The following is a 21,892-nucleotide window of genomic DNA, read 5'->3' on the forward strand; positions in this document are numbered from 1 at the left end:
TATTTTTCACTGCAAATTGACAAATTCCAGCTGAATGTATTTACGGGATACGAAGTGATGTTATAATTTATGAATACAATATAGAATAATTATCCATCACCTCAATATTTATTTTTTTCTGATGAGAACATTTGAAATGCACTCTCATAGTGATTTTGAAATGTACATTATTATATTCACCAGTCTGTGCAATATATCTCAAAGAAAAAACTTTCCTCCTCCTGTCTAATTGAGGCTTTGTGCCCTTTCACCATCATCTCCTCAGCCTCTGGTCACAGATTTATGGACATGTGTACACAAATACAGTATGTGCGTTTCCCCTTTCTGAGTTAAATGGTAGAAAACTGCACACACTCCTCTTCGTCTTGTTTCCTCATTTAACAAAGTGTCCAGAGGGCATTCCATTTCCTGGCCTGGGGAACAGGTCCACAGAGGGGATGTTCCTGTCCCGCACCCAGCATCTCCCCAGCCTCAAGATGGGGGCCTGTGCCAAACAGGGTCCTTCCCTTTCAGGCCATCGACAGCATCCACCAGGTGGGCGTGTACTGTCTGGCCCTGGTTCCCGCCAACACCTTGCCCAAGGCTCCTCTTGGAGGGATTCACATTTCTGAAACCAAACAGCGCTTTCTGGAAGGGACACTGCACCCGTGTAATGTGCTGATGTGCCCTCACACCTGTGTTACCAACCTCCCCAAACCTCGTCAGAAACAACCAGGTTAGTTGAACCTAACAACAGGATGCTCTCTAGTCTAACAGTGATAACAGCTGTGCTTGTGGTTAGGGTGTGGCCTTGCCAAACCTCCAGTGCCAAGTGCCCCCGTCTTTGGGGCTGGGGTCAAGAGCCAGAGTGAGTGTGCATCCCAAAATGGTGCCACCACCTGCCTTCCTGGAACCAGCCATGCATGGGGGAACTTAACGACATCACCTGCATGGTGGTTTCCACCTGCCTGTTAGGGACCAATTTTAACGATAAACTCAAGGATGGCATCTTAGCTTTGCATGGCTAGGAGATGGCTCCCTAGGGCTAGAAATGATGCCCAGGATCATACTGGAGCTTAAAGTCAAAAGTGCCTCTGTGGCCACGCTGTGCTATGGGGCATAAGCCACACCTGTCCCCAGGAGCCAGCTGCCTGCCTCGGCCCTGGGACCCGCCACAGACACTGGGTTGATGGGACCTTGGAAATCTCTCAGCAAATGGTCAACTTTCCTTCCCTCATTTTATACATTTTAAAGCTAATTTTAGAGACTGGTTTAACTTTAATGCAATTTTTCATTTATTTGGTCCTGTTGACTTTTAGTACATGCCAAAGTTTTTTTTTTGTTGTTAATTATTGAACACATATCACTAAATACATTTCATCAGGAAGATTTAATTTCCTGATTTATATATAAAGTACAGTAAAACAAAATATGTTAAGAATTTTGCTGTGACTGAGGCCAAATCATATCCTCTGAGATACGTCATGTAGTAAACTTCTCGATATGGCGTGGTTTATGTTTAAGAGAGAAATTCTCTTTGTCACTTAGCATAAACCTTGTAGCTAGTTTTCTGAATATTTGTATCTCAGTAGAAGAGTTAAATGCCTCATTCAAGTATATTTTCAAAATAAAAATTGTAAATAAAGTCACATGATGATTATATATGAGAAGTCACCAGCTTCTCATTCAGAGTTCCCCCATTTCTAGAGGTTGGACCAGCCTCAATGATCGTGGGGAACCTGGTTGCTGGGAAGAGAATCGCTCAGGCTTCCGGGAGAGAGCTCGCCCACCTGGAGGACAGCGACCAGGCACGGAAGGTGACAGGCCAGTTCCGGGGACGGGTGGACGGGTGTCCATGCCCCAGAGGCGCCAGTGACCAAGTCACCCTCTCGTGCAGTTCCTGTTCCTGGCTGATGTGCTGCAGTGGCGTGCCCACACCACTCCTGACCACCCGCTGTTCTTGCTGCTGAACGCCAAGGTGAGGCAGCGTCGCGCCCGCAGGGCTTGGAAACACCTGTGGGCCGGTGGAGCCCTTTGCTTGTCTAGTTCGTGATGCCAGTGTCCTGGTTATTTTCATGTTTAGAGAATAATGTGCCTGTGGACTCAGCCCCCTTGTCTGGTGCAGCTCTCTCTGCCTGCCCTTTCCTTTCTTGTTTTCCACACATTTCACACAATAGTATTTCTATTGATTTTGTGTTTAGCAGGAAAATTTTCATCAGTTCAAGTTTTTAAAATTAAAAACAGTATACATGTAAATATTCCTAAGTTTGTGAGCTAAAAGGAAATGTTTATTTTGTAAAAAATTAGCCATTTAGAATTTCTACATTTGGTTACAGCTTTTAAATGACAAATGTTGCTTCCTGCCCTGCTCCTGCTGCTGATTTGGAAATTCTCATGTGTTTCAAGTTCGTGTTGTGTGCATTCCACTATGCTAGGAACATTCAGGATGTCAAGAAGGAGAAGCTGTAATCTTCATATTCAGGTTGTGGGCAGGAATGCAAAATGTGGAAACACAGAAAGTTAAATAATTTAAAACCCTGCAAGGCTCCCTGTCCATGCACCATACAAGCTGTAAGAACTCTTAAGCTTTGGTGTCGTAAAGAGTAGGTCACTGCGGCTTAGAATATGCTCTTCTAGCTTTTGGTGCTGCTCATTCGAATTAAAAAAATACTTAATGATGCCTACAATGTGCACAGTGCACAGTAATAAGATTAAAAGGACCCCTACTCTCAGGAGGTTTAAAATCAGTCTTTCCTGCTAGAAGACAAATTCCGTAGGAGAGAGACTTTGTTTTTCTGGTGTATTGGAAGCATCTAGAACCATGCCCAGTAAACATTTATTTTATGATTGAGTTCTAAAGCCTACAAACCAGCCAATGATTTATCATTGACCAAGGTAAAATCAGATTATGGTGAGAACCTCAATATCAATACAGCGGAGGGATGTGACCTGGAGTGCTGGGGAGGGGGCTTTGAATGGAACTGGGTAGCAGGGGCTATGAAGAATGATGCCCAGTGGCTCAAGGCAGGAAAGGAGGCCAGTGTGGTGGGGGCCAGGTGGTCCCAGGTAGGGGTTGCAGATAAGGCTGGGGATCGCTGGGTTTTCCCTAAAGATGCAGTGGGATCTTGGACCTTGCGGGCTTTGAGTCCCAGTCCAGATCTCAGTTTCTGTCCTGATGGGGCCCTGACTCATATGGACTGGCAAAGCTTCCAGGATTTGGAATCTCAGGATCTGCCCAGCCCTTGTGCCTGGACACAGCACATAAGTGCGTCCACTGGTCTCTCTCTTCCACTGCCCTCTGTCAGTAGAAGCCACCAATCGAGAAGCAGGGAGTTTTGATGTTACACTGGTCTGCTCTGGAGTTTTATGTTTATTAGACTGAATTGCACTTTTTATCTTCTTAAGAAGAACTAAAAAAGCTGCGAGGCCTGGCAGGGGATCAGGGAGGATGAGTGTCCTGAGCAGAGAAGTAGGGTTACCAGGTATTTCTGTTTGCACTGAACTGGTCACATAGCCCCAGTGCCCCTCAGCAGAGAGACAGGGTGAATGAAGTTGCTGGTGCAGTCAGTCCTAGAGGAGACGCACAGACGCCTCTGAGAAAGCCGGTTGCAGATGACACAGGCCCAGGCTCGGTGCAGGTGACCTGTGGGCATGCAAAATAGTACAATTCGGGGATGTTTGCTTATCGCTTATTATTTATTTATAATGGTGTTGTATGGAATGTCTTATTGAAAAGGCCAGGAAGGTCTTTAGCCACGTGTTTCTGGCTCTGCCCTGGGTGAATGGAGTGCCCGCACCTCTCCCTGTTAGCTGGGACCACACAGGAGATGCTTGCGTGCCTGTCCCTTTACTGCTAGTGAGAGTACAGATGGTGAGAAAAGACACCAGTCGTGGACCATGTGTGGTGGCTTATGCCTGTAATCCCAGCACTTTGAGAGGCTGAGGCAGACAGATCACTTGAGGTCAGGAGTTCGAGACCAGCCTGGCCAACATGGTGAAACCCCATCTCTACCAAAAAAAAAAGACACCAGCCACACTCCTAGGACTGACACATTGTCATTATCATGGACCCTAATCACAGGGTGTCGTGTGCAGTGGCGTGCAGGTGGTGTGCACGCAGATCTGCGAACAGCCCACCTGCACGCACCAGCACACAGATGAGCTCAAAGATCACTTTCCTAGGGCACCGTCACAAGCACTGCAACCTGTGTCCAGCTGCACAAAAGGGCTGAGAGAGTGGCCGCGGCTCTGATGGAGAAGGGAAGACTGAGTGTTGGGGACCATGTGGCTCTGGTCTACCCACCAGGTGGGCTCAATGTGGGGCTGTCCACCTGCAGCTCTTTGTAAGCAGCCACCTATCCTAAGCAGCCCCCTGGACATTCCCTCCCCGAAGCATCTTCCAAAACTAAGCTTAGCCCCTCCTCTCTGCATTCTCTGCATGTGTCTGCCTCCTCAGCTCAGTTACCCCTTTGGAAACCCAGGAGTCACCCCATGCCCCCCCAGCACCAACTCCCCCCCCATCTCGCAGGAACAGTGAACAGAGGCTGGTGGGAGCCTCTTGTGGCCGGCGTCCTCACAGCCAGTCCTTGTCTCCACAGGGGTGGACCTCATCGCCGCGTTCTATGGCTGCTTGTACTGTGGCTGCGTGCCTGTCACCGTGCGGCCCCCGCACCCTCAGAACCTCGGCACCACACTGCCCACCGTCAAGATGATCGTGGAGGTGCGCCTACCTGGCCCGCGGGTCAGGGTCTGTGAGTGGGAGGCTGCAAGGCTGCCCTCCACTGCCCCCTTTTCTGGGCAGCTCGAGAGGCCCTGCCCACCCACCCTTGGCCCCTCGCCATGCAGGTCAGCAAGTCTGCATGCGTCCTCACCACGCAGGCTGTCACACGGCTGCTCAGGTCCAAGGAGGCTGCTGCTGCCGTGGACATCAGGACCTGGCCCACCATCCTAGACACAGGTGAGTGTCCTCGCACTGCCCAGGACCAGTCCCTTTTCCTTTCTTTGTTGTAGGTGTGGTGTGGCCTGGCTGCCATCCAAAAACACACGTGAGGCAAGAGCAGTCCTGGCAGGAGCCTGGCTGACAGTAGGGGGTGCCCTGGGCCCTGGTGGGGAGTAGGGGTCCCTGTCCCATGTGTAAACCCACGCTCCACTCAGCCCACAGCAGCCGCACCCAGTCCCAAGTGGTGTGGAGCACAGCCTTGCCCCTCTCACCCGCCTCCTACTGGCATGGAGGCTGGCAGCTCTCTGAGGCTTTCTGCAAACCCTTTGAGGACACAGCTCCCACCGCATGCCGCCACTCCAGCATCCCTGTCCCCATCATTGGTGAATGCTGTCATGCCCCATGAAACGCTGCGGGCCAACAGGGTGAGGGTCAGAAACCCCCCTGGCTCCCCTCTGCCGTGGACCTGTCTCAGCCTGGGCTGGATGGGGCTGGGCCAGGGCAGCTGGTGTAGGGGAGGGCAGGCTCAGAGCCAAACAGCTGGCCAGGGCCCCAAAGCCTCACAGGCTTGCCTCAAGGGGAGCAGTGCCTCCCCTGCTGAGCCTGTGTCCAGTTGCACCCAGGGAGGCAGTGGTGTCTGGCTCATGCGGCCACGAGAACTTGATGAAGCACGCAGAACCCAGAGCCTGTCCATAGCTGTTCTTGCTGTGGTTGAGATTCGGCTCATCTGGGCTTTGCCATAGGCTGTGTGACCTTTGGCAAATCCCCAGTCCTCTAATCTTTCCTACTGGCCAGTGATGTGATGCCTCCCCTCTTCGCCCTGCCTCATCCCCCATCCCCACGGCTCAGTGTGGTCTTGGTGGTACTGGGTAGCGTTTCCATGAAGAATGAAATACGCTTTCCTGAGCACACACAGCCTGCATCGTCAAGGCCCCACTCCCATCCGAGCTCACTCTCTGCAGGACTCCCAAGGACAAATTATGTGTCGCCTCTTGCCTGTGAAAGCCCAGAGTGTTCAGGATACATGCGGGAACACTAATGTTGCTGGTGTCTCCTGTTTAACAGATGACATCCCGAAAAAGAAGGTAGCGAGCATTTTCAGGCCCCCCTCCCCCGATGTCCTCGCATACTTGGACTTCAGCGTGTCAACCACTGGGATATTAGCGGGAGTGAAGGTAGATCCTCTGAAATCTTGTTTGCTTCAGCCCCTAGAAATCAGGAGGAGTGGACAGAAAGGATGTCAGATGCAGATTTAAACCGGCAGGTCCTTCTTATGCAAAGCACAAAGCAACAATATTGCTTCTTAAGATTTGTGTTAAATAACAATAAACGCTAAAATGTGATTAGCCTGAGAGTAGTGCGTTTTCTGATGCATTATGGTTATGTCTAAACTTTCTGATTTATGACTGTCTAGCTTACAGGAACTGGTGGCTTTGAAGAATCTCTTACCTTGCTGGGAGTCAATAGCTCTATTAAAATTTTTCAGGCGGGGCGTGGTGGCTCACGCCTGTAATCCCAGCACTTTGGGAGGCCGAGGCGGGTGGATCACAAGATCAAGAGATGGAGACCATCCTGGCCAACGTGGTGAAACCCCGTCTCTACTAAAAATACAAAAAATTAGCTGGGCATGGTGGCGGGTGCCTCTAATCCCAGATACTCAGGAGGCTGAGGCAGGAGAATTGCTTGAACCCAGGAGGCAGAGATTGCAGTGAGCCGAGATTGTGCCATTGCACTCCAGCATGGGCGACAGAGCAAGACTCTGCCTCAAAAAAAAAAAAAAAAGAAAAAAATTTAAAAAATTCAGTATCCTGAAATTTTGTTTCAAAGATTTTTAGTGTACCATTTCTTGGGTATTATTTAGGTTATATGGGGATTTGAGCCAACCATCTTTTAAGGGAATAAATATGATGTTTGGTAGTTTGGAGCTATGGTCTAGCCATGTGAACAGCAGACGCTGCCATCCACCCTCTCCCCTCCTGCACATCACTGAATTTCATTTCACTTTTTTTTTTTGAACTTTATTTTACTCCTAAGATGTCGCACGCGGCCACAAGCGCCTTATGCCGCTCCATAAAGCTGCAGTGTGAGCTGTACCCCTCGCGGCAGATCGCCGTCTGCCTCGACCCCTACTGTGGCCTTGGTTTTGCCCTGTGGTGTCTGTGCAGGTGAGTGCAGGGCCCTGCCAGGTGGGGCAGCGCGTGGGGCGCTCAGGCAGCTTTTCGGGTACTCGGGAAGCCGATGAGACGTGTGTGCGTGGATTTGTTTGGGGATGAAGTGGGTTGGAGTCTGAGTCTGAAATTGAGTGAAAATACATTTTTCATTAAATACACTGTGCATTATCAGTACTTGGGAAGAATCTGCTTGATTCCTTCAAACACTAGAAAGTGGTGATCCGTCTCTAGAAGTGAATGCCTCTGGAGTGGTGTCCCCGGATCCTCTCCAAGTGTTGTTTGGAGCAGAGCTCAGGACCCCGTGCCTGCCATCCCCCAACCTTCACCCTGTGGCGTGTTTTCCACCAAATCCCCCCACTTGGCGTCAGAACAGAATCATGCCCTTGTTGTGGCTGGAAAAGAAGTGTCCTTGAGGAAGGGAAGAGTGGAGCGCCCAGGGTGCTGGGTGGGCGGGCGGAGCCTCACGAGCCTTCCCTCTCGCAGTGTCTACTCGGGACACCAATCAGTGCTGGTGCCCCCGCTGGAGCTGGAGAGCAACGTGTCCCTGTGGCTGTCGGCCGTCAGCCAGTACAAGGCCCGCGTCACCTTCTGCTCCTACTCTGTGATGGAGATGTGCACCAAGGGCCTGGGCGCACAGACGGGTGTCCTCAGGGTGAGTGCCCAGACCCGGGCTTCTGAGTGTGCTGCAGACCACAGCCCTGGGAAGTTTAAAAACAACAAAACAAAACAAGACTCCTAAGGCCCCTCCCTGCAGTTTGAGGAAGTAGAGAAAACCCTTTCCCACTAGGGGCCCTATACACACGGCCCACCTGTCTCTGCAGCTCCACACCCCGCAGGAGAGGAGGGTAGGGGATAGGGCAGGGTCCTTGCGAGATAGCAGGGCGGAAGTCTGGCCGCGTGGGAGGGTAGGTGTGGTATGCACGTCAGATGGGAATCTTTTAGTGCATCCACACTTAGGATTCTCTGGGACAGACACAGCCTGTGGAGAGGAGGTTGGTGTCCAGCTCCACCTCTGTGTGCCCACCTGGAGATTTCCCAAGACAGTGCCCAGGGCCCTGGCAACTCACTGAGCTGTGGCTGTGGCCTGACTGCTCACCCCTCCCGCAGATGAAGGGGGTGAACCTGTCATGTGTGCGCACGTGCATGGTGGTCGCTGAGGAGCGGCCCAGGATTGCGCTGACCCAGTCTTTCTCCAAGCTCTTCAAGGACCTGGGCCTGCCGGCCCGCGCCGTAAGCACCACGTTCGGGTGCAGGGTCAACGTGGCCATCTGCCTCCAGGTGAGGTGCTTGGGGCCTGCGGTTCTCGAAAGCTGGCTGTGGGCAGCATGGAGACCAAGTTTCCAAGTTGTTAATGTGCAGTTTTGTACCTGCCTGATCTATTTCTCCTTCTCTGAGCCTTTGATATTTCATTTCCATGTAACATTTTAGCTTCAAGGGTTTTATTTTTAAAGATATTCTATTCTAGTTGAAGAAAGGCTTATTTGGAAAAAAACACAAATCATTTTTGAACAGTGACTAACATCTTACCTGTAAGACTCTCTAAGTTAGATATAAAACACAGCTAAGTTCTTAAAGCAAGATTGAACTTCCTCTTTTAAGATATCTAGCAATATTAAATTGAAACACTAATAAATGTGGCAATTTGTATTGACTCAAATTCATTTCTGAAACCATGAAATGTCTTATTAAAAGGAAGCACCAAGTTTCAGGCCAGGAGTGGTGGCTCATGCCTATAATCCCAGCACTTTGGGAGGCCGAGGCAGGCGGATCACCTGAGGTCAGGAATTCGAGACCAGCCTGGACAATATAATGAGACCCCGTCTCTACTAAAAATACAAAAATTAGCTGGCTGGTGGTGTGTGTCTGTTGTCCCAGCTACTTGGGAGGTTGAGGCACAAGAATTGCTTGAACCTGGGAAGACGAGGTTGCAGTGAGCCAAGATCTCACCACTACACTCCAGCCTGGGCGACAGAGCAAGACCCTGTCTCAAAAAAAAAAAAAAAAAAAAAAAAAATAGGTAGCACCAAGTTTCAGAGATTGAAGCACTCACAGCGGTTCTGTTTATTGCTTCCTCAGATAGCTACAACTATTTCCCAGATTTTCTGCTAGTATCTCAATTTCATTTCTTTCTAAAAACATCTTAAATAGCTTTTTAGATAACCCTACATATTGAATGCCTTATTCACCCACATAGTACAAGAATAGCTGGAAGGAAATGGCACCTGTCCGTGCCAGAGCAGGGCTGAGTGCAGGTCTGTCTCTGTTTCCAAAGTGTTTGCTTGGCCTTGTGCCTCCCCATCACAGTGGCAGTGCACGCAGGGCAGGGCGGGGGCTCTGCTCACACCCTCTTCACCACAAAAAGACCCCTGACCACTCAAGCCTCAGACCCTTGTCACGCAGCAGAGGAGATCGGGCGGGAGCCTTTTGTGAGCTCGCTTCTTGTGTAGGCTGTGGCTGAGCGTGGGTGCCGGCCTTTGTGTTAGCGGCTCTGCGTCTGCAAGCCTGGGGCCTCCTTGCTAGACGTCAGAAGGGTGTGGGTGCCACACGATTGCAGAAATGATGTTAATGGGATGTTCACGTTTGCTCTTTAAGATACAGAGGTGGGTTTTGCTCTCTCTTTCCCTGTGTTTCTCATGTGGCTGCTGCTTCTGTGTGTGTTTCCCGTGGTTGTCTCCTCCCTGTCTCACTCTGCTGCCTCCTTGGCCTCTGTCAGCCCAACAGGCTGGGAAAGCTGGCTGAGCAGGTATGACCTTGACCTTGACCTTGACCTTGTTGGTGCCTCTGTGCTTCCCCTCCCATGAGTTCATGTGACTTTCTCATGAATTCTAGACAAACATGTTTCTTTTGCTGTCTTACTTTGTTCACAGTGGATATTACTTGACATATTACAAAAGCTCCATTGTAACCAAATTTAAAAGTAAAACTATTTTCAAAAAATGTTAATGCTCGTAGCATTGCCTTGGGAGGAAGGGCTGTGTTTAGTTCCAGTGCAGAGGTGTTTAATTTCAGTGCAGACATAGGTTATGTTGTCTGGGATCTTTAAGGGTGATGTTGATCAGAGTACTCATTTAATTGATGTTCCTTATTGAATAAAATGACACATAATGTCCTTTAGTCGGGATTAATGTTAACTGTAAGATTCAGAAAGGAAGGGAGTAGAAAGGTGAAGGCTGCCGTCCATCTCACCTGAGTGAGTCTCGGCTGCGAGCAGTCCCCAGTAGAATTAGGCTGGTTGGTGAGAGGCCAGGCCCTGCCTGACAGCATGGTGGAAATGCCCCTCAAATCCTAATGGTGTTTTCATCACAGCAAGAGACCAGCGGGAATAGAAAGTTGTTAGAACTGAAATGTAAAGTGGCATGATTTGGTGTTTTCAGAGTCATTGAGTGTTTCGCTCAATATTATCAAGCTCTGTGGATGTTTGAAGGGAAAGCATCAGCCTGCCTGGGGGACCTCGAACCCCTAGGCAGACTCACTGCAGGGAGCAGAGCTGCTACCTTCTTGGGTGTCCCCGGGGGCCAGGGAGGAGCTGCCATGCAGCTATGCCTGTAGAAACAAGATGAAAGTGAGGCCCCTGAACAGAAGTTCCTCTGCTGCTCTCCTTCCAGGGCACAGCTGGCCCGGACCCCACAACCGTCTATGTGGACATGCGGGCACTGCGCCATGACAGGTAATGCTCCCAGCCTGCCTGGGCCCCATTCATACCCAGTGGCAAAGTGATGCAGACCAGGTCTGCGCTGACTCTGCACCCCCAGGACCCAGGCATTAGAGGACAGCTGGGCCAAGCAAGTCAGGCCTACCTGGACACCTGGATGGGCACATGAGAGGACAGCTGGCTACATTGGGCCATCTGCACCAAGAGGAAGAGGAGAGCTGTGTGCCCCACTCCAGGCGTGCCTCCCAGGGGAGCTCAGTGTCTATCTCTGTGCGCCCGTGTCCCCAGGGCTTCAGTTAACATTCCTTTATCTGTCACACAACCAGGAAGAATAAGAGTGGCCCCTGTGACATTTGGTTCTTTAGAGGGACAGGGACAGAGAGAAGGCAAGTAACGCATCTACTGGCAAGAACGTTTCTTACCTGATGACCCATGTGACATTTGGTTTTTAGAGGGATAGGGACAGATAGAAGACAAGTTATCCATCTACTGGCAAGAACGTTTCTTACCTGATGCTGTCACAGAATCTGACTTAGTTTTCATCTTGATAAACGATGGTGGTGCATACAGTGTGTGCTTGCTGGTCTGTGGTCAGATGTGTATCAGGGCCCCTCCCAGCTTTGAAGCTCAGATCCCAGTCCTGGATTCTCAAGTATGGCCACACTGTAGCTTGATGTAAACACTAGGTTTAGCTTACTGGGTGCCAGGGGCCTGCTGGGTTCAAGGAGGACCTAAAAGAAATGTAGAGTGAGCTGCTGTGAGCACATGGGGTGGGTGTGGCGAGTGCATGCGGGCGGCGGCACTTGGGACCACAGCATGGTTTGGGTGTCCCTGCCATTCATGGCAGGTGTGCTGTGGAAAGGTTGACATCCTGACTGTTGTCAACAGACCCTCAGAGTGATCATTTCCAACCTCTTGATCTGCCCTTTCAGACATTACTACCTGTGTAGTAAATTTTATACTGAAATTGTTCCCTTAATTTTTAGGGTACGTTTGGTAGAACGCGGTTCTCCACACAGCCTGCCATTGATGGAGTCTGGAAAGGTAGTGGAAACCAAGACGCGTGCATTCTGAGTTGTGTCTGAGACCTTTGTCTGAAGCATCACCCCGTGGAGGGTGCTGGGGGCTGCGGCTCTGATGAACACGGGTCGACTTCTGGTTGGGGTGGGCTCGGCTGCTGCAGAAGCCTCCTTCCCTCCTTTGTGGCTGGTATATAGAATTACTTAGTTATGTCTTTAAATACACATCTGAGCTCAAAGCCAAGAAAGGGAGGACTTCAGGTGCAGGAATAAAGAACTCCCACTGGGTGGGTGGCAGGCCTCAGGCCTCTGGGGCCAGGGCCATGGAGGGGGGTCCAGCCCACCTACACATTTAGAGTTAAATAGAGTGGCCCTGGCCCCAAGTTGGAGATGGTAAAATCTCATGCCCTAATTTAGGGTGTCAGCAGGGAAGAGGCCCCCAGAGCCTGTGGGGGATCTGGGGGATCCTGAGATGGCCTGAGGACTCCCAGGAAAAAACTGAGATGCTGCAAGGGGTCAGCAGAGGTAGGCACAGAACAGCATCCTCTGAACCAGGAAAGGTTCAAAGGAAGGTGGAAAAGCCACACAGCCCAGGAAGGCAGCATGAAGAGTAAGCCAGGCTTGATATGAGTCGGGGGCCCTGGTGCCTTCACAACCCCAGAGGCAAGAGAAGGAGCTTGATATGAGTGGGCAGCTGCTGTGCATCCAGCGAGGGCCGCGGGGGTCCTGGTGCCTTCACAACCCCAGAAGCAAGAGAAGGAGCTTGGCCACCCTGAACTCCGTTCACTGCCATGGCCACAGCCACCCGTGGGGAGTCAGAGAGGGGTCCAGAGAGGGACCCAGCCAAGCCATGTGATGTCCAGCACACAGACTCCTGCAGGGCAGCAGGGGTGAGACTGCGGACAGAAGGCACAGCTGCTGTGAGGGTCAAGAGGTGGGAGCTACAGGGAGGCCAGTGGGACTGGTCTGAGTGTGGGGAGCAGAAGGAGTGCGTGAGTGAGTGAACTCACATGCAGGTGCAGGGGCTTGAAAAGCTCCCTTCCCATGTCCCCTGTTACAGTCACTTTAGGCAGCAGACCAGCCGAGAGTGGAGTCGGGTGAGCTTAGTGGACAGCACATCTGTGGGAGCCGTGGGCTGCTGCACGTCCTCCCTTCTCTGAGCACAGGGACATGTGAGCCGCCATCGCACACAGCTCTGCATCATCCTTGGTGTAAACTCAGCAGGTTTCCCTGGGTCATGGGGCCTCCACGTCGCTCTTTTCCCTGCCCTGCCATGTACAGCCGCACTGTAATTGTTTAGCTCACCCCCTTTTATTGGACATTCTTTCCTATTTTGCTGTTAAAATCACTTGGGCCTGATAGGTCTGTGTCCTGGAAAGAGCTCTGGTTTTGGGGCTCAGCTGGGACATGCAGGGAGAAGATGGAGGCTCCAACAGCATCTGGGGAAACAGAACAGTCCCACTCCGCCGGGGAGGGTCTGGTGCTAACCATAGCTCACACCTCCCTGTGGCCCCTCGTCCCCTCCTCTTGCCTGCCCTGAGCCTGCAGTGTCATTGCCCCCATTTCATACGTGAGGAAACTGAGGACACAGAACAAGCATCCAGGCCTTGTGCAGTCAGGTGGTCTGACCTGAGCCCAGTGAGGGAACACTGGGACCGGGCCTGGGAGGCCAGGTAAGAGATGTTGGTCTCTTGCCATCCTGAATTGGCACAGAGCCAGTGCTCAGTGGTTGGACTGACTTAGAGTCACGAGCAGGAAGAACTTCCTCATGGTCAGGTTCCTGGCCGAGAACTAGGACAGACATGTGCCTCCTGCAGGGCTGGGCACAGCAGGGTCACTGCACCCCTGGATGGATGCCCATCAGGTGCGCTGGCATCACTTGGCTGATAGTCTTTGTAGGCTTAGTGACCCTCTGTCCCTCCTGACACCCAAAGACGGGTCCCTTCTCAGGAACTGGAGTCATTTTGCTTATTTCTATTAACATCTCTTATTTCTTTCAAAATTCAAAGTCAAATTTGGAGCGGCCTCTAAACTTCCTGACCTGACATAAGCACATCAGTCCTGCAGGCCGACTTCTGAGGGACGTTATTTTAATGTCGCTGAATCAAGAGAGTCTCGTGTCATGTTTTCTTTAACAAGGGACATAGCTCTCCTCCTTCCAGATCCTCCCCGGCGTGAAGGTCATCATCGCACACACTGAGACCAAAGGACCCTTGGGAGACTCACACCTGGGAGAGGTGAGCTGAGGGCAGGGGCCCATGGGAGGGGCTTGAGCTCTCCAGCCTCACCAGCTTCACCTTCCTTCCCTTTTTGCTTCAGATTTTGGAATTCTAAACTGTGGAATAACACTTGCCTTTGGGAATCTACCAGAAACCATTGTGCCCTTCCCCCATGTACCTCCCAGACCCAGTTCCTATGTAGGATTTTGGGGTACTGTGGGACAAACTGCCTCATCCCTAGGTTGACCTAACCAACAGAGGGGAACCCCTAGGTTTGAGGGCACTGACAGGTGAGAGGAGCTGCAGAGGAACCAGTGGCAGTGTGGAAAACAGCTACCTTGTGCAGGACCCAGCAGCTGCTACGTAAACGTGGTCCCTGGCACCCAGGCAGGAGCACAGACCCAGGGGGAACTGGCAATAGGGAACTCTGCACCAGAAGAGTTCAGGGCCTCCACCTGCAGCTGGGAGGTTTGGGGAGCTCAGAGCCCTTGTCCTGAGGACACAGGTGGAGGGTGTGGGTCTCCCTGAGAACACAGAGGCTATACAGGAATCCATTGGGTTGAAATGTCTACATGTATTGCACGTACATCTTGCTGTAATTTGGGGCAGGCATGACTCATTATTTACAGGCAGTGGCGGCAGCTTGATGTGCAGTCATATCCCGAATGTGCAGATTGATCTGTTGTCATGGGAGCATAAGGACTCACGTTCCTAGTCCTATCCTCTTGGGGAATGTGCTGTCAAATTGATGTCTTCAAACCAGGCGGGCACAGGCATCATTTGTGGGCTCTGCTGTGAAGCCAGTCTGGGGGCTTCCAGCAAGCCGTGCCCAGAGGGAAATCACTCAGCCTCAGCCGGCTTCTCCTGACTGGGACAAGGGTGTGAGCGTGTGGCCCCTCAGGTGGTCTTACTGTGTCCTGATGGGAAGGTGTCCTGGGTTCCGATCCTGAGTGTGGCTGGAGTGAAGGACCCTCCCCTCAACCATCCCACTTCCTGCACAGCCAAATCCAGGTCTGTAAGTCAAGGGTGTGCCCCCAAGAAATGGAGAGTCTGAGCCAGGCATGGGGACCCACCCCTTGTGGCAGATGCTCAAGGGAAATGCCCCTATTGGCCACCCCCTTCTCTTTCGGACGATGCCATGCAGGGGCGTCTTAGAGCCAGTCGAACTGACTATGGGTTCTAGACGGACTTTGTCTAGAAGGGCCCCATGACACTTGGTCCTGCAGGCACAGGCCTCTGGTCACTTGGTCTCTGCATGGATGTACAAATGCTTACGTGTGTAGATATGCGGGTGCACACAAACACGTGAACAGACAGGTGGACACACACACATGAACACAGATAGTGGACGCACACAAACACACATGGGGCTGACGTTAACCCTGGGACGTGTCGTCTGTTTTCACGGTCTCTGTCTTACTGTGAGTCTGAGCAGCTGCACACTCTCCACTCTGTAGGAACCCTCATTCCTTCAGCCTGTCCCTGTTGTGGAATGTGGGTTGCTCCCAGCCCTCTCTTATTGCTAACAACAGTTGGATGTGAGGGAGGTGGAATTGCCCCTCTCTACTTACCTACGTAGGATAGAGTCCTACAGATGACATTCTTGGGTCAAAGGAGGAAACAGTATTTAAGGAGAGAAAAGTTATGTTTGCTTTCTGTGCCTGTAATTTAGTTCATAAAATAAGAGACCATGAATATTATCCGCCCCGACTTCGTTCAGTGTTTTCTGGAGCATTATTCTTGGCCAGTGGATGTCTTGTGACAGAATCTGAACTCGGTGGTTGGTAACACATCACATTCTTGTCCTCTGGGCCCCACCAGATCTGGGTAAGCAGCCCCCACAATGCCACCGGGTACTACACAGTTTACGGGGAGGAGGCACTTCATGCTGACCACTTCAGTGCCCGGCTGAGTTTTGGAGACACACAGACCATCTGGGCAAGGACCGGCTACCTTGGCTTCCTTCGGCGAACAGAGCTCACTGATGCCACTGGAGGTGAGGGGTTGTGGTGAAGTCCCGCGTGAGTGCTGTGCAGGGAGGACCGGGGCTCCCCAAGAGCTTAGTCACCTGCTAGCACACCTCACTCCTCGCTGTGGTCTGGTATTGCTCCGTGTGGGGGGAAGATGTTCTGACAGCGGTTTTCTCTGAAAATACTGTTTTCCCTCTGTGTCTGCCCCTCTCTGTCCTTGGGCCCTTGGCCTCTGCAGAGGGCGTGGGGGACGGTGTTGGTGATAAGGCTACCAGGCTTCTCCCCGTGGCCAGGCCGGCCTCTCTGCCACTGTGTCTTTACCAGTGGCTTCCCCATGCACAACCCATTCAAGGTCGTGGCCAATGTCCAGAGGACTCTGTGCAGCCACCACAAGCTGGCCAGATAAGGCAGAACTTTTGGTAGCTCCTATAGATGGTGTCCCGTTCACAGAGATAAGTTATTTTTAATAATACGCTCACACTTGCTGTAACTTTCCTGAGGTGGTTCCATGCTGCAGAGATAACAGCCTGCTCTGCCAGGACCTCCATCACCCTTTCTGCACGTGTTGTGCGACCTCATGATGTTTGAGTTGAGACCTCCCTGTGCCTGAGAGCCCCTGGTTGGGCTCAGAGGATACGAGTGTCCAGACTCTGCATGCCTCGGCTTTCTGGGCACGTGTAAACACACACTGTTCACAGGGCGGCACGATGCACTATATGTGGTTGGGTCTCTGGATGAAACTCTGGAGCTCAGAGGCATGCGGTACCACCCCATCGACATTGAGACCTCTGTCATCCGAGCACACAGGAGCATCGCTGAGTGGTAAGAGCCCAGGTGGAGGGCGGCTCCACATGGTCCATCCAGCCCTTCCTCTGGGCATGAGTGCTGTGCATCGGTTGGAGCAGAGCCAAGGACTGCTGGGCCCTGGGCACAGGCCTCCTGCATTGTCACCCTGGTCTGCAGTGGAGCTGGGTGCCGTGTGGATGAGCCCTATCTACCTTGGGCATTGCCAGAGAGGGCTGAGGACTTCTTGTGGGTTCTCCCTCTGGATGTACTCTGCAAAACATGGTGCCAGAGCACACCTCACTGCCTTTGTTTGGGTTTGGCTTGTTTTTTTCTCCGTTTCCTTATAAGTTGTAAGCTAAGAGATTGTCTCCAAATGCACATGCAAAATGTAGATTTCCACAGGTCTCATCCTGAAGTGTTTCTACTTTTAATATGAGTTTTTCACATGGTTGTGACTCCTGATTCCTTCACCTGTAGGGAACTTGTGTTGGGACAGGTACAGCTTTCAGCATCAGGTAATGCTCGTGATTCTCAGTAAAAGCTTTAGTTGGAATAGACATCCTGTAAAATGGATCCGGCCTGATCTTTAGATTGTGAATGGCCTTAAATAGCTGTGTGACATAGGTGGGCTTCACTCTTCTTTGTGCCACCCTTTCCCAAGCATTCATTGGCCCCTGTGACCTGTGCCTGTATCCATGTGACCCAGTCTCTCTTCTCTCTGCAGTGCCGTATTCACCTGGACCAACCTGCTGGTGGTGGTGGTGGAGCTGGATGGGCTAGAGCAGGATGCCCTGGACCTGGTGGCCCTGGTGACCAACGTGGTGCTGGAGGAGCACTACCTGGTCGTGGGAGTGGTGGTCATTGTGGACCCAGGGGTGATCCCTATCAACTCTCGGGGTGAGAAGCAGCGCATGCACCTGCGGGACGGCTTCCTGGCTGACCAGCTGGACCCCATCTATGTGGCCTACAACATGTGAGCGTAGCACACCAGCCCAGGTGCCGGAGATGAACAAGCCCCAGCAGTCCAAGGTGTGATGTGGGAAGACACTGCAGAGCCCACTCACCGGGACTCGCCCCTTCCTGTGCTCTTACAGATCCCTCTCAACAATTCCCCGCATCTCCTTTTAGAAAGCACTTCCTGAATTATTTAAAGATATATTTTGAATCTGCCAAGTACATTTACAAAAACACGGATGCTGGTATTTTAACAGATGGAGAGACAAGGAAAGGAAAGGAAAGGCCTGGCGTGGGCATTGTGAGGAATCACAGGCACCGAGGGTTGTTCTCTGCTGTACTGAAAGTTTGCACTTTCTTTAGGCTAAAAATATAGTTCCTGATTTTTAAAATTCAGTTATTTATTCCCACTTCAAATGACAAGTTCATATATAGAATTTACGGGAGAAACTTGATTCTGGAAAGATAGCAGAGTACAAACCAGCTGCCTCACTTCTGTTTCACAGGGAGGCTGATGGAAAAAGGAAGCAAGCTGGACCCATCCTCCCTGCTCACAGAGGGCACTGTGGTCACACACAGTGCCTCCTCTGCCAGTTTCTTTATTGAAAGAGGTGTGCTGGCTAGCCACGGTGGCTCACACCTGTAATCCCAGCACTTTGGGAGGCCGAGGCGGGCAGATCACAAGGTCAGGAGATCGAGACCATCTTGGCTAACATGGTGAAACCCCGTCTCTACTAAAGATACAAAAAATTAGCCGGGTGTGGTGGTGGGCACCTGTAGTCCCAGCTACTCGGGAGGCTGAGGCAGGAGAATGGTGTGAACCCGGGAGGCGGAGCTTGCAGTGAGCCAAGATCACGCCACTGCACTCTAGCCTGGGTGACAGCGCGAGATGCCGTCTTAAAAAAAAAAAAAGAGGTGTGCTGCTTGTCAGCATATATTGTCACGGACACTCAATAAGTGCCATTTTGGACTGTCAAGTTTAGATACTTTGTTTCAGAAAGATAAGCCAGCATTTAGTTTTAAATCACTTTCCTGGTTTGTAACTTGAGGCTGTTTAGTTAAATTGCTAGTTTTCCTAACACTACAATATTAATTCTTCTCGTGGAAGTGTACTGATTTATTATTTTTATTCCAAGTCAGCAGATTTGGAAGCATGGTGGTAAAGTCTAAGGTTTTCATATCCATAGTGCTGTTTGGTGAGTACCGGCAGTACGGTTGAGGGGAGCAGGGAACAGCATTGCCCCATATTGAAGGTGAGATGGTTACATTCTTCACTGCCTTTCACATTTTGAGTTGTGTGCCTATAAAATTTGGCCAAACCATTTTATTATTTTGTTCAAACTTGACTAAGCTGAGTGATCTAAAATTATACAGAACCTAAATCAAAGAAGAGAATGTAAAGTCCTTTAGTTACTTCTAAGAATTTGAAGTCAAGCACGAATCTAAGATACAGATTATTTTTATATAGCTAATTAAGAGTATGTTATGAAATTGTTGGGTTTTTGGGGTATTGAGGGTGGAAAATTTTGTGAATCATGCATGCTTCACAGAAACAACCAGGTTTTTCCAGAATTAGTCTGGATCAGTGCCTAACAAAGCTGTTATTAATTCTCCACACATGAGCCTGGCTAACTGGGCCAGCTCTCGTGTTTTACTCCTGTCTGGCTACACATAGCACTGTGCATAGTAGCCCTGTTTCCCCACGGTGTTGGACTGTGGTAAAGTATGTTGTGACATACTGGAATTCTAATAATCCTGTTGTAATTATGTACAGAATCTATGTAACTTATTGTTGACATACAGAGGTTTGGGAAGTAGTCTAACGGACATTCCTTACAATAGAATGGCTGGGAAGGGAAAGAAAATAAAAACTACCTAACTCCAATCTTAATGTTGTAGTTTTATAGCAAACAAAAATTGTCAACTTTTTGTATTGAAAGGTCAGTGGTGGTAAGACAAGGTGTCTTGTAAATTAAGATTTTAAGAAGTGCATTAAAATGTTTTAGAATTACTCTGGGAATTCTGTATATCACACTAAAATTTTTATATCATTATGTTAATAAAAGTTATTGACTTTGTAATTCTGCATTTTGAAATGTGTGAAAAGGGTTTTTAAATTACCCCGAATAGGTTGTATTTTATTTTGCTTTTTTTTCTGACTATAAAAGCAATTATGCTCATAGCATAAAATCTAGAAAGCACATTAAAGTATAAAGAAAATTAAAATTTCTTATAATTCTACCTCTGAGTAAATTCGTATGTAACATAAACCCTCTCAGGGATTTTTTTCTTTTTAAAAATTTTTTACAAAATTAGGATCAAGTGCTTTTTTAAATAATTTGCTTTTGTACTTAATAAATTATAGACTTTTAAATCTATTACATATATTCTTCTACATGTTTCAATGGCTGTATTTTACAAGTGTGCCATGAGTAAATGTAGTATTTGCTGTATTGCTGTACATCAGTGTTGTTTCAACAGGACTGCAGTGAGCCTCCTTTCAGATGCACATTTATACTGCCATGATTACAATTACTGCCTTGGGCTCAGTACTTATAGGTAGAGTGAGTGGGTCAGAGTTCATGCCAGGTGTGAAGCTTTGGGTACCTGCTGCCCTCCAGAAGGGCAGGATGACAGCGTGGAAAAGGCCTCTTTGCAGATGCCAAGCAATGTTGGCAATGGACATATGCTCAAGATTAAAATAACTCTTTAACAATTTGATAGGCAAATAAGTGTTGTGTCTGGTCATGTTGAATATGTCCTCGTGTTCATGGCCATTTTTAGTTCTTATCTGATTTATTTTGTTCAGATTTGGCAGTTCTTATGGTCAAGTTTTTTCTTACTGACATATAGGAGTCTCTTTGTATTAAGAATTATAACCTCCATATACTTCTTACTTTTTCTTGTGGGTTATTTGTATTTTGGTTCTATCTGTTTTAGTGCAGATGGTTTTTTAGATGTTGTATTTATGCAAACTGGTTATTGTGTTTGATTTCAGATTATGAATATAGCTGATTTATTTCAAAGTGGTTCTACTGGAATGATCAGCATAAACCAATGGGGAGTACATGGCAGAGAAATAACTAACCTCCAGTATTTGCCTGGTTCCTGCCACAGTGCTGGCCTTCAGGCCTTCCAGGCTGTTCTAAAGAAAGGGCAAGGAGACCTGCTGGTGCCACTGTGTCTTGCTGTCAGTAAATATCCTCAGTAAATCATGTGCATGTTATTTGCCATGTAAAAAAAAGAACAGGAGGAGGAAGCATTCCCTTCCTATCTGAGATAATGTTACATAAATTTTGGGTCCTAAAGGGTTAGGGAAGGCATACTCTATTTAAATTGGATACAGTAACAGTGTTGTAACACTGTGCATGGCATTCATCCTCTTGTTTGATGTTCAGTTTCGGTAATGGAGAATTAAAAGGAAACTACATGTAAAATTCCAAAATTAATGGTTTTTACATTTTTGATTATTAGTAAAAAATTTGAGTTGAAGACGAACGACTTTAAAGTGTCTAAGCAGGTGCCTGGACTATCCTCCCTCTTCCCTCTTGCTGGTCTGAAAGCCTCAGTCACCCTAATCCTCACCCAGGTCTTCCTGAATTCTGCTCTGTTTTTCAGTATTTAATGAGAGAACCTTTTCACATGAGCCCATGAGATGTTTCAGAAGGATCATTATGGAGTTTGCTGAGGGCAGTACAGGGTAAGAAATTGAGAGGTTTATTAGTTTTAAGTGCCTACTAAGTGTAGGGTACATTATTCCCCGGATTCTCAACGGAACTGAAAAGGCCAGATATGAATATTCATTTCAAATGCCACTTAAAAAAAGAGCATGAGGGATCAAATGAAGCTTTGAGGGGAAAAGAGAGCACAGAGGCATTGCCACTGACCATCACTGCTAGGTGGGTGTGCCCAGATGCTGCAGGAGGCTCCAGATGAGGATCAGTGGAGTGAAGGCCATCTATAGGCTTTCATGCTCTGGTGGAATGGTAGGTAAGTCAAAGACAAGCAATTTTTAGCATTTATGTTATTATTCAATGAAGGGGAAGGATTCTGGGAAGATAGCAGAGTACAAACCACCAGGAATATGTCTTCCCTACCTGGACAATAATTGCACTGGCAGAATCTGATGATGTGACTATTTTGGAGCTCTGGAGTCTGCTGATGGCTTGCAACTTCCAGGGCAAGGCTTAGATGGTAAATTAG

At 49.4% G+C, this 21,892-nt stretch overlaps 1 protein-coding gene across 8 annotated transcripts in view; it reads left to right on the forward strand.

Moving 5' to 3' along the window:
• The window catches only part of DIP2A (disco interacting protein 2 homolog A), a 114,385-nt gene extending 94,615 nt beyond the window's left edge, over window positions 1-19,770 (forward strand). For 2 of the 8 annotated variants that reach the window (XM_054542717.2, XM_054542718.2), the window contains exons 23-39: window positions 514-715; window positions 1,687-1,796; window positions 1,877-1,957; window positions 4,162-4,285; window positions 4,578-4,699; window positions 4,825-4,936; window positions 5,984-6,093; window positions 6,953-7,083; window positions 7,573-7,741; window positions 8,197-8,367; window positions 9,803-9,832; window positions 10,695-10,756; window positions 11,728-11,785; window positions 13,923-13,997; window positions 15,801-15,975; window positions 16,648-16,771; window positions 17,460-19,770. In XM_054542717.2, the coding sequence (XP_054398692.2) occupies window positions 514-715; window positions 1,687-1,796; window positions 1,877-1,957; window positions 4,162-4,285; window positions 4,578-4,699; window positions 4,825-4,936; window positions 5,984-6,093; window positions 6,953-7,083; window positions 7,573-7,741; window positions 8,197-8,367; window positions 9,803-9,832; window positions 10,695-10,756; window positions 11,728-11,785; window positions 13,923-13,997; window positions 15,801-15,975; window positions 16,648-16,771; window positions 17,460-17,712 (2,109 nt within the window). In that variant the 3' untranslated portion in view covers window positions 17,713-19,770. Of the gene's footprint in view, window positions 1-513; window positions 716-1,686; window positions 1,797-1,876; window positions 1,958-4,161; window positions 4,286-4,577; window positions 4,700-4,824; window positions 4,937-5,880; window positions 6,094-6,952; window positions 7,084-7,572; window positions 7,742-8,196; window positions 8,368-9,802; window positions 9,833-10,694; window positions 10,757-11,727; window positions 11,786-12,820; window positions 12,933-13,922; window positions 13,998-15,800; window positions 15,976-16,647; window positions 16,772-17,459 lie in introns of those variants that run through there. The other 6 variants (XM_054542719.2, XM_002830820.6, XM_054542721.2 and 3 more) reach the window with 5 other exon arrangements.
• Window positions 19,771-21,892: the final 2,122 nt, after the last annotated feature.

The sequence above is a fragment of the Pongo abelii genome, chromosome 22 (genome assembly GCF_028885655.2).
Source record: "Pongo abelii isolate AG06213 chromosome 22, NHGRI_mPonAbe1-v2.0_pri, whole genome shotgun sequence".
Taxonomy (NCBI): domain Eukaryota; kingdom Metazoa; phylum Chordata; class Mammalia; order Primates; family Hominidae; genus Pongo; species Pongo abelii.